Raw genomic sequence first — 12,331 nt, 5'->3', positions numbered from 1 at the left:
GGGAGCCTGGTGCGCTGCCATCTGTGGGGTCGCACAGAGTCGGACACGACTGAAGCAACTTAGCAGCAGCAGCAGCAGCAGGGCTTATTTACAGGGTATGTTCATGGACTGCACACATAGTTGGAAGCTGTTGGGCCCTCCCGCCCTTGACTCATTTGCATTGGGTGGCTCAATATTGAGGAAAAGGAAGCCCAGGTGGCCAGGCTTCTCGCAGAGGAATCCCCAAGTTTCCTTTTGGCCCCACATAAGAAGTGGTAATCCCTCTGAACTCAAAAGCTTTCTGGAGCAATATGTAGCCCCTGTAATTATGCCCATTTTCTGCACTTCCACATTATAGTGAAAGGAGTTAGTCACTCAGTCATGTCTGACTCCTAGCGGCCCCATGGACTGTAGCCTGCCAGGCTCCTCTGTCCATGGAATTCTCCAGGCAAGAATACTGGATAGAATACAAGGGGGTAGCCATGCCCCCTCCAGGGGATCTTGAGACACAGGGACCCCAGGTTCGATCCCGGGCTCCCTGGGTCTCCTGCATTGCAGGCAGATCCTTTACCATCTGAGCCACCAGGAAGGAGTTACATAAATAGTGACTCAGGGATGAAGCAAGACCTAAAAGTATCACGTGTTTATTGTAAACACATAGCTTTGTAAAAGTTTAAACGTATGGTACTGTCAGTCTTCAAAAAATGATAATATATGTTTAGATTAATCACAATACCCTGTTTCTTGATTTCAGGAAGGTATATACTAGTTGTTTAGTTGTTTTCTTATGGAAGGCAGCTAAAGTTTTCAAACTCAAAATAGATTTTGGAAATTTAGGTAATTAAAGGAAATCTGGCTAGAGAATGGTTTAAGCTCATGAACCAAACATCACAGAGTAAAATCAGTTATTACTGGGGTCATCAGTAATTACTGGTAAAATATATTGTGTTCCGTAGTTAATTGAGTTTTAATGACAAACACATGTAAATATGATTATGTGTATGGAGCAAATACAAAGTTAAACATATTTTGTCTGTGCCTTGTTCCTGAAGTTCACATCTGCCCTGAGGGAAAACAGTATTTCGACTGTAGGTTTCCTGACCCTCAATTACCAGCCGGTGGTATAAACTGTGAAACGACATGTGCAAATTTGGCTATGAACTTCACTTGCGCCCCATCATCACCCTGCATAAGTGGCTGTGTTTGTGCTCCAGGGTAAGCACATTATTTTCCTTGATAATACAGAATGTTTAGGATTTGATAGAAAACACAAGAGCACTTAGAACATTCTTTATAGAAATAGCTAAAATTGTGTTCTGATTGGTGGTTAGCTCTGAACTGGTAACTAGATTACTGCTGTAGGTATTTGTCTGTGCTTATGGGACATATCACTTTCATGCATTGGAGAAGGCAATGGCACCCCACTCCAGTACCCTTGCCTGGAAAATCCCATGGGCAGAGAAGCCTGGTAGGCTGCAGTCCATGGGGTCGCTAAAAGTCGGACATGACTGAGGGACTTCACTTTCACTTTTCACTTTCATGCATTGGAGAAGGAAATGGCAACCCACTCCAGTGTTCTTGCCTGGAGAATCCCAGGGACCAGGGAGCCTGGTGGGCTGCCATCTATGGGGTCGCACAGAGTCAGACATGACTGAAGTGACTTAGCAGCAGCAGCAGCAGCATGGGACATATTACATATGTGTGAGATGCATGCCACATAGAACACATGACTAAATAATGTCACAATATGTTGTGTACATGATATAATTAATGCAGTGAATTGAGGGGAGCACTCATTTCAGGATGGACTTAGCATTTATCCCCGATCCAACTGTGATTTTGGGAAAATGACAGTGAGCCACTTTGCATTCAAAATACTCGAACTGCATTTATTTTGTATATTCTTTTTCTTAATTTATTTATTTATTTTAATTGGAGGCTAATTACTTTACAATATTGTACTGGTTTTTGCCATACATTGACATGAATCAGTCACAGGTGTACATGTGTCCCCCATCTGGAACCCCCATCTCACCTCCCTCCCTATCCCATCCCTCTGGTTTGTCCCAGTGCACCGGCTTTGAGTGCCCTGTTTCATGCATCAAACTTGGACTGGTGATCTAGTTCATATATGATAATATACATGTTTCAATGCTATTCTCTCAAATCATCCCACCCTTGCCTTTTATCACAGAGTCCAAAAGTCTGTTCTTTATATCTGTATCTCTTTTGCTGTCTCACATATAGGGTCATCATTACCATCTTTCTAAATTCCATATATATGCATTAATATACTGTATTGGTGTTTTTCTTTATGACTTACTTCACTCTATATAATAGGCTCTGCTGCTGCTAAGTCACTTCAGTCGTGTCCGACTCTGTACGACCCCACAGACGGCAGCCCACCAGGCTCCCCCATCCCTGGGATTCTCCAGGCAAGAACACTGGAGTGGGTTGCCATGTCCTCCAATGCATGAAAGTGAAAAGTGAAAGTGAAGTCGCTCAGTCATGTCTGACTCTTAGGGACCCCATGGACTGCAGCTCACCAGGCTCCTCTGTCCATGGATTTTCCAGGCAAGAGTACTGGAGCAGGGTGCCATTGCCTTCTCCTATATAATAGGCTCTAGTTTCATCCAACTCATTAGAACTGATTCAAATGTGTTCTTTTTAATAGCTGAGTAATATTCCATAATGTATAGGTACCACAGCTTTCTTATCCATTCGTCTGCCAATGGACATCTAGGTTGCTTCCATGTCCTGGCTATTATAAACAGTGCTGTGATGAACATTGACATACACATGTCTCTTTCAGTTTTTATTTCCTCGGTGTGTGTGCCCAGCAGTGGGATTGCTGGGTCATATGGCAGTTCTAGTTCCAGTTTTTTTAAGGAATCTCCACACTGTTCTCCATAGTTTCTGTCCTAGTTTGCATTCCCACCAACAGTGTAAGAAGGTTCCCTTTTCTCCACACCCTCTCCAGCATTTATTGTTTGTAGACTTTTTGATAGCAGCCATTCTGACTGGTGTGAGATGGTACCTCATTGTGGTTTTGATTTGCATGTCTCTGATAATGAGTGATGTTGATCTTTTCATGGGTTTGTTAGCTGTATGTCTTCTTTGGAGAAATGTCTGTTTAGTTCTTTGGCCCATTTTTTGATTGGGTCATTTATTTTTCTGGTATTGAGCTGCATGAGCTGCTTGTATATTTTTGAGATTAATTCTATGTCAGTTGCTTCATTTGCTATTATTTTCTCCCATTTTGAAAGCTATCCTTTTCACCTTGCTTATAGTTTCCTTCATTGTGCAAAAACTTTTAAGTTTAATCAGGTCCCATTTGTTTATTTTTGCTTCTATTTCCATTACTCCGGGAGGTGGGTCATAGAGGATCCTGCTGTGATTTATGTCAGAGAATGTTTTACCTATGCTTTCCTCTAGGAGTTTTGTAGTTTCTGGTCTTACATTTAGATCTTTAATCCATTTTGAGTTTATTTTTGTGTATGGTGTTAGAAAGTGTTCTAGTTTCATTATTTTACACGTGGTTGACCAGTTTTCCCAGCACCACTTCTTAAAGAGATTGTCTTTTCTCCATTGTGTATTCTTGCCTCCTTTGTCAAAGATGAGGTGTCCATAGGTGCATGGATTTATCTCTGGGCTTTCTGTTTTGTTCCATTGATCTATATTTCTGTCTTTGTGCCAGTACCATACTGTCTTGATGACTGTAGCTTTGTAATATAGTCTGAAGTCAGGCAGGTTGATTCCTCCAGTTCCATTCTTCTTTCTCAAGATTGCTTTGGCTATTCGGGGTTTTTTGTGTGTCCACACAAATTGTGAAATTATTTGTTCTAGTTCTCTGAAAAATACCACGGGAAGCTTGATAGGGATTGCACTGAATCTATAGATTGCTTTGGGTGGTATACTCATTTTCACTATATTGCTTCTTCTGATCCATGAACATGGTATATTTCTCCATCTATTTGTGTCATCTTTGATTTCTTTCATCAGTGTTTTATGGTTTTCTATATATAGGTTTTTTGTTTCTTTAGGTAGATTTATTCCTAATATTTTATTCTTTTTGTCACAGTGGTGAATGGAATTGTTTCCTTAATTTCTCTTTCTGTTTTCTCCTTGTTAGTGTATAGGAATGCAAAGGATTTCTGTGTATCAGTTTTATATCCTGAATTTACTATATTCATTGATTAGGTCTAGTAATTTTCTGGTGGTGTCTTTAGGGTTTTCTGGCCACCTCATGCGAAGTGTTGACTCATTGGAAAAGACCCTGATGCTGGGAGGGATTGGGGGGCAGGAGGAGAAGGGGACGACAGAGGATGAGATGGCTGGATGGCATCACTGCCTCGATGCACATGAGTCTGGGTGAACTCCGGGAGTTGGTGATGGACAGGGAGGGCTGGTGTGCTGCGATTCATGGGGTCGCAGAGTCGGACACGACTGAGCGACTGAACTGAACTGAACTGATATAGAGGATAATGTCATCTGCAAACAGTGAGAGTTTTACTTCTTCGTTTCCAATCTGGATTCCTTTTATTTCTTTTTTTTTCTCTGACTGCTGTGGCTAAAACTTCTAAAACTATGTTGAATAGTAGTAGTGAGAATGGGCACCCTTGTCTTGTTCCTGACTTTAGGGGAAATGCTTTCAATTTTTCACCATTGAGGATAATGTTTGCTGTTGGTTTGTCATATATGGCTTTTATTATGTTGAGGTCTGTTCCTTCTATTCCTGCTTTCTGGAGGGTTTTTATCACAAATGGATGTTGAATTTTATAAAAGGCTTTCACTGCATCTATTGAGATAATCACATTATTTTTATCTTTCAATTTGTTAATGTTGTGTATCACATTGATTGATTTGTGAATACTGAAGAATCCTTGCATCCCTGGAATAAAACCCACTTGGTCATGATGAGTCAGTTCTTTGCATTAGGTGGCCAAAGTACTGGAGTTTCAGCTTCAATGTCAGTCCTTCCAAGGAATATTAAGGACTGATTTCCTTTAGGATGGACTGGTTGGATCTCCTTGCAGTCCAAGGGACTCTCAAGAGTCTTCTCCAAAACCACAGTTCGAAAGCATCAATTCTTCAGTGCTCAGCTTTCTTTATAGTTGAACTCTCACATCCATACATGACTACTGGAAAAACCATAGCTTTGACTAGACCAACCTTTGTTGGCAAAGTAATGTCTCTGCTTTTTAATACGCTGTCTATGTTTGTCATAGCTTTTCTTCCAAAGAGCAAGCGTCTTTTAATTTCATGACTTCAGTCAGCATCTGCAGTGATTTTGGAGTCCCCAAAAAGAAAGTCTGTCACTGTTTCCATTGTTTCCCCATCTGTTTGCCATGAAGTGATGGAACCAGATGCCATGATCTTAGTTTTCTGAATGTTGAGTTTTAAGCCAACTTTTTCATATCCTCTTTCACTTTCATCAAGAGGCTCTTTAGTTCTTCTTCACTTTCTGCCATAAGGGTGGTGTCATCTGCATCTCTGAAGTTATTGATATTTCTCCCAGCAATCTTGATTCCAGCTTGTGCTTCATCCAGCCTGGCATTTCTCATGATATACTCTGCATGTAAGTTAAATAAGCAGGGTGACAATATACAGCTTTGATGTACTCCTTTTCCTATTTGGAACCAGTCTGTTGCTGAACATGTCCGGTTCTAACTGTTGCTTCCTGACCTGTATACAGGTTTCTCAAGAGGCAAGTCAAGTGGTCTGGTATTCCCATCTCTTGAAGAATTTTCCATAGTTTGTTGTGGTACACACAGTCAAAGGCTTTGGCATAGTCATTAAAGCAGAAGCAGATATTTTTCTGGAACTCTTTTGCTGTTTCGTTGATCCAGTGGATGTTGGCTATTTGATCTCTGGTTCCTCTGCCTTTTCTAAATCCAGCTTGAACATCTGGAAGTTCACGGTTCATGTACTGTTGAAGCCTGGCTTGGAGAATTTTGAGCATTACTTTACTAGCATGTGAGATGAGTGCAATTGTGTGGTAGTTTGAACATTCTTTGGCATTGCCTTTATTTGGGATTGGAATAAACCGACCTTTTCCAGTCCTGTGGCCACTGCTGAGTTTTCCAAATTTGCTGACATATTGAGTGCAGCACTTTCACAGCATTGTCTTTTAGGATTTGGAATAGCTCAACTGGAATTCCATCACCTCCACTAGCTTTGTTCATAGTGATGCTTCCTAAGGTCCACTTGACTTCACATTCCAGGATGTCTTGCTGTAGGTTGGTGATCACACCATCATGATGATCTGGGTCATGAAGAACTTTTTGTATAGTTCTTCTGTGTATTCTGGACACCTCTTCTTAATCTCTTCTGCTTCTTTTAGGTCCATACCATTTCTGTCCTTTATTGTGCCCATCTTTGCATGAAATGTTCCCTTTGTATCTCTAATTTTCTTGAAGAGATCTCTAGTCTTTTCCATTCTATTGTTTTCCTCTATTTCTTTGCATTGATCACTGAGAAAGGCTTTCTTATCCCTCCTTGCTATTCGTTGGAACTCTGCATTCAAATGGGTATATCTTTCCCTTTCTCCTTTCCCTTTTACTTCTCTATTCACAGCTATTTGTAAGGACTTCTCAGGCAAACATTTTGCCTTTTTGTATTTCTTTTCCTTGGGATGACATCTAATCTTACCACACTGTGATCAGAAAAGATGCTTGAAATGATTTCAATTTTTTTGAATTTACCAAGGCTAGAGTTATGGCCCAGGATGTGATCTATCCTGGAGAATGCTCTGTGTGCACTTGAGAAAAAGGTGTAATTCATTGTTTTGGGGTGAAATGTCCTATAGATATCATTTAAGTCTAACTGGTCCATTGTATCATTTAAAGTTTGTGTTTCCTTGCTAATTTTCTGTTTGGATGATCTATCCATAGGTGTGACTGAGGTATTAAAGTCCCACACTATTATTGTGTTATTGTTAATTTCCCTTTCATACTTGTTAGCATTTGCCTTACATATTATGGTGCTCCTATATTGGGTGCATATAGTTATATGTTCTTGGATTGATCCTTTGATCATTATATAGTGTCCTTCTTTGTCTCTTTTCACTGCCTTTACTTTGAAATAATTAAAATTCATTTTATCTGATGTGAGTATTGCTACTCCTGCTTTCTTTTGGTCTCCATTTGCATGAAATATCTTTTTCCAGCCCTTCACTTTCCGTCTGTATGTGTCTCTTGTTTTGAGGTGGGTCTCTTGTAGACAGCATATATTGAGGTCTTGTTTTGTATCCATTCAGCCAGTCTTTGTCTTTTGGTTGGGCAGTCAATCCATTTACATTTAAGGTAATTATTGATAAGTGTGATCCCATTGCCATTTACTTTGCTGTTTTGGGTTTGAGTTTATAAACCTTTTCTATGTTTCATGTCTAGAGAAGATCCTTTAGCATTTGTTGAAGAGCTGATTTGGTGGTGCTAAATTCTCTCAGCTTTTGTTTGTCTGTAAAGCTTTTGATTTCTCCTTCATATTTGATTGAGATCCTTGCTGGGTATAGTAATCTGGGTTGTAGGTTTTTCTCTTTCATCACTTTAAGTATGTCCTGCCATTCCCTTCTGGCTTGAATAGTTTCCACTGAAAGATCAGCTGTTATCCTTATGGGAATCCCCTTGTGTGTTATTTGTTGCTTTTCCCTTGCTGCTTTTAATATTTGCTGTTTGTGTTTGATTTTCATTAATTTGATTAATATGTGTCTTGGGGTGTTTTGCCTTGGGTTTATCCTGTTTGGGACTCTCTGTGTTTCTTGGATTTGTGTGGCTATTTCCTTCCCCATTTTAGGGAAGTTTTCAAATATTATCTCCTCAAGTATTTTCTCATGGCCTTTCTTTTTGTCGTCTTCTTCTGGGACTCCTATGATTTGAATGTTGGGGCATTTAACATTGTCCCAGAGATCTCTGAGGTTATCCTCATTTCTTTTAATTCTTTTTCCTCTCTGCTTCTTTTATTTCCACCATCCTATTTTCCACCTCACTTAGCCTATCTTCTGCCTCGGTTATTCTACTGTTGGTTCTCTCCAGAGTGCTTTTGATCTCAGTTATTGCATTATTCATTATTGATTAACTCTTTTTTAATTTCTTCTAGGTCCTTGTTAAACATTTCTTGCATCTTCTCAATCCTTGTCTCCAGTCTTTTTATCTGTAACTCCATTTTGTTTTCAAGATATTGGATCATTCTTCCTATCATTATTCTGAATTCTTTTTCAGGTAGACTCCCTATCTCCTCCTCTTGTTTGGTTTGGGTGGGCACTTATCATGTTCCTTTACCTGCTGAATATTTCTCTGCCTTTTCATTTTGTTTAGATTGCTGTGTTTGGGATGGCCTTTCTGTAGGCTGAAAATTTGTGGTTCCTCTTTATTGCCAAGGTTTTTCCCTGTGGGTGGGGTTGGACTAGTGTCTTGTCAAGGTTTCCTGGTTAGGGAAGCTTGCATCGGTGTTCTGGTGGTTGGAGTTGGATCTCTTCTCTCTGGAGTGCAATGAAGTGTCTAGTAGAGAGTTTTGAGGTGTCTCTGGGTTTGGCATGACTTTGGGCAGCCTATACTTTAATGCTCAGGGCTGTGTTGCTGTGTTGCTAGAGATTAGTGTGGTATGTCTTGCTCTGGAACTTGTTGGTTCTTGGGTGGAGCTTGGTTTCAGTGTAGGTATGGAGGCTTTTGGATGAGCTCTTGTCAGTTAACGTTCCTTGGAATCAGGAGTTTTCTGGTGTTCTCAGGTTTTGGACTTAAGCCTCCTGCCTCTGGCTTTCAGTCTTATTCTTACAGTAGCCTCAAGACTTCTCCATCCATACAGCACAGATGATAAAACATCTAGGTTAATGGTGAAAAGATTCTCCACAGTGAGGGACACCCAGAGAGGTTTACAGAATTACATGGAGAAGAGAAAAGGGAGGAGGGAGATAGAGGTGACCAGGAGGAGAAGAGGGGGAATCAAAAGGGGAGAGAGCAATCTAGCCAGTAATCAATTCCCTATGTGCTCTCCACAGTCTGGAACACCCAGAGAGGTTCATGGAGTTACATAGAGAAAAGAAGAGTGAGGAGGGAGATAGAGGTGACCAGGAGGAAAATCAGATCAGATCAGATCAGTCACTCAGTCATGTCCGACTCTTTGCGACCCCATGAATCGCAGCACGCCAGGCCTCTCTGTCCATCACCAATTCCCGGAGTTCACCCAGACTCATGTGCATCGAGTCAGTGATGCCATCCAGCCATCTCATCCTCTGTCATCCCCTTCTCCTCCTGCCCCTAATCCCTCCCAGCATCAGAGTCTTTTCCAATGAGTCAACTCTTCGCATGAGGTGGCCAAAGTACTGGAGTTTCAGCTTTAGCATCATTCCCTCCAAAGAAATCCCAGGGCTGATCTCCTTCAGAATGGACTGGTTGGAGGAGAATAGGGGGAGTCAAAAGGGAAGAGACCAATCTAGCCAGTAATCAGTTCCCTAAGTGTTCTCCACGGCCCAGAATACTCAGAGAGATTCACAGATTTAAGTAGAGAAGATAAGGGAGAGGGAGGAGATAGAGGTGACCTGGGGGAAAGTCAAAAGGGGAGAGAGCAATCAAGCCAGTAATCACACCCCTAAGTGAAAATGGATACTGAAGATTAGATTCTTAAAGGTACAAAATTGATACCAAATACCACAAAGCAAAGATTTAAAATCTAGAGGTTAGACCCTCAAAAATATATTAAAAATACAAAACAAAGTCAATCACAAAAATTATAAATATATATATATGAAATTTGCTTTAAAAATAATGCCTTTTTTTGAAAGGTAATAATAGGTTATAAAAATGAAAATTAAATGAGTAATAAAGAACTTAAAAATAAAAAAAATTTTACAAATAAAAAAATGACATTGAAACATGTAAAATATCATGTAAGAAACGAGTTGCCAGTCCAGGTTTGATGCATGATACTGGATGCTTGGGGCTGGTGCACTGGGATGACCCAGAGGGATGGTATGGGGAGGGAGGAGGGAGGAAGGTTCAGGATGGGGAACACATGTATACCTGTGGCGGATTCATTTTGATATTTGGCAAAACTAATACAATTATGTAAAGTTTAAAAATAAAATAAAATAAAATGATAATAGTAAATATATGTCTAGGAATTTCTCTGGAGCTGTTGTGGGCAGTGTGGGGTCAGTTCAGTTTCAGATAGTTCCTTTTTCCAGATTATACTTCTTCTCTAGGTTTATAAGCCCTTTTTAATGCTTAGTCAATGTTAACTACAGGATTTTAATCTGTTGCACCTGTGACTTCCAGAGCAGTTCCCTCTTCTTTGTTTTATTTTGGCTTCCTCTGTTTACAAGTCTCTTCAGTGTCTAATTTCCACCCTGACACAAGCGGGTGAAGGTGGTCACTTATTTAAGCTCACTTGTTCAGTTGTGTTGTGGGGAGGGAGGAACACTGCAAACAAATTTCACTTGCACGTATGGGGAGTGCTTGCAGTGTATGGACCATACTGGGTTTGCCCCAGCTCATGGAGCGTGTGCTCTCCGGGTCTATGTTGCTCAGGCTCCAGGTTGCTCTACAGGGGTGCTGTCCAAAGCAGACCCGACATTTCATGCACTTCCCAGGTCTAAGCCACTCAGGTTCAGGTTCTCGGGTACTCCACAAGGGCACAGACTTGGTTGGGTGTGCGTTTTGTGCCTTTCCCAGGTTTGAGCAGCTCAGGAGGCCAACTGCTTTGCGAGCACACTGTCCGAGGTGGTCTGTGCATCTTAATCACCTCCCTAGTCCTGGCCGCTCGGTTCCCCAGGTGCACTGCGAGAGCACCGTCTCAGCTGTGCCGTGTCTCCTCTGGGGAGCTGATGTCAGGCTTCGATCCTCCTGGCAGATGTCAACCGTCCAAGATCCCAGGAAGACTTGGTTAGCAATTGGGAGCCTGCTCACAGTTTGGTGGAGGATGCCATTTCTGAGGCTGAGATTGCCCCTTGCCTTCCGGCTCTGGCTGTTGTACGCCTGCCTCTCCACCTCTGGCAGAAGGCGTGGAGAGGAGAGGCCTGCACGCAGCCAGCTAACTCTCCTTTGATATTCGCTCAATCCTTTGTTCTGTGAGCCGGCCAGGCTGCGTGTTAGTTTAGAGCCTTTGGCGGGAAAGTTCTCTTTCTCTGTCTCTCTCTGGCTATCCCACAGTTTGGGTTGCTATCTTACATTAGCTCCCTCAGGTTGTCCTCAGGGCATTCAGGCCCAGTCCTTACCCTAAGCACCAATGATGCAACCCGTGCCTCCCTGTCCAGTCCCCGCTCATGGGTGGCAGATGCGAGCGTCTGGGCTACTTCTCTGCCGGGAGTTGCAGTTAGGCACATATTCTCTGGATTTTGTGTTTTTTCCACACCACCTCTCCCCCTATTTATGTTGCCCTCTGAGATTCCATAACTCCCCACAGACCCAGGGTGAGAGAGTTTACCTGCTATTTGGAAACTTGTCCTCCTTCACGACTCCCTCCTCAGGATGGGTCTCTGTCCTTCTCTTTTGTCTCTCTTTTTGTCTTTTATATTTTGTCCTACCTCATTTTGAAGGGAACAGGCTGCCTTTCTGGGTGCCTGGTGTCCTCTGCCAGCGTTCAGAAGTTGTTTTGTGGAAGTTGCTTAGCATTCAAATGATCTTTTGATGAATTTGTGGGGGAGAAAGTGGTCTCCCCATCCTATTCCTCTGCCATTTTGGGACTGCCCCTCTTCTGTATATTCTGTTGGCTATTACTATTGTTGATGTTAAGTTATATTATTAATACCAGTTTCCTTATCTAATGGATATTACATAAAGTGGTGTGTTGAGGTTGTTTAGGGCAGTGGGTAACAGTGGGAGCTCTGGCTTCAGACACACTTGTTTCAGATCCCAGCCCTGTAGGTATTAGCTGAATGCTTTTTCTGCAAGTTCCTCTAAAGACCCAATTAAGCATTGTGAAATGTGGCATGTTTGTGTATTTGTGCACATGTGTGTATACTCAATAAATATGGGTGACTATTTTATGACGGGCTTCTCTTGTGGCTCATCTGGTAAAGAATCCGCCTGTAATTTTGGAGACCTGGGTTTGATCCCTGGGTTGGGAAGATCCCCTGGAGAAGGGAGAGGCTACCCACTCCAGTATTCTGGCCTGGAGAATTCCATGGACTGTATAGTCCATGGGGTTGCAAAGAGTTGGACACGCCTGAGTGACTTTCACTTTCTTTCACTTTTATTTTATGGAAGCATAATTTACTCTTACCTTTGTAAATTTCCTTTAGTAGCAGAAATCCCTAGTACTCATGGAAGGTAAATACAGAATCTGGTGGCTATTCATGTCCTCGCAGGCACACGTGGAATCTGGCCTCACTGGCCTTCCCTCTTCTGATGATGAATAG

At 41.8% G+C, this 12,331-nt stretch overlaps 1 protein-coding gene across 1 annotated transcript in view; it reads left to right on the top strand.

The window, feature by feature from the left end:
• The window catches only part of OTOGL (otogelin like), a 169,905-nt gene that overhangs the window by 57,560 nt on the left and 100,014 nt on the right, over window positions 1-12,331 (top strand). Inside the window, exon 21 of the mRNA XM_070370120.1 lies at window positions 1,032-1,194. Coding sequence (XP_070226221.1) covers window positions 1,032-1,194 — 163 coding nt within the window. The remainder of the gene's footprint in view (window positions 1-1,031; window positions 1,195-12,331) is intronic.

This window comes from Bos mutus, chromosome 5 (assembly GCF_027580195.1).
Source record: "Bos mutus isolate GX-2022 chromosome 5, NWIPB_WYAK_1.1, whole genome shotgun sequence".
In the NCBI taxonomy this organism is placed as follows: Eukaryota; Metazoa; Chordata; class Mammalia; order Artiodactyla; family Bovidae; genus Bos; species Bos mutus.
Note: the sequence above shows the minus strand (reverse complement) of the source record. Positions and strands in the feature narration are given on the sequence as shown.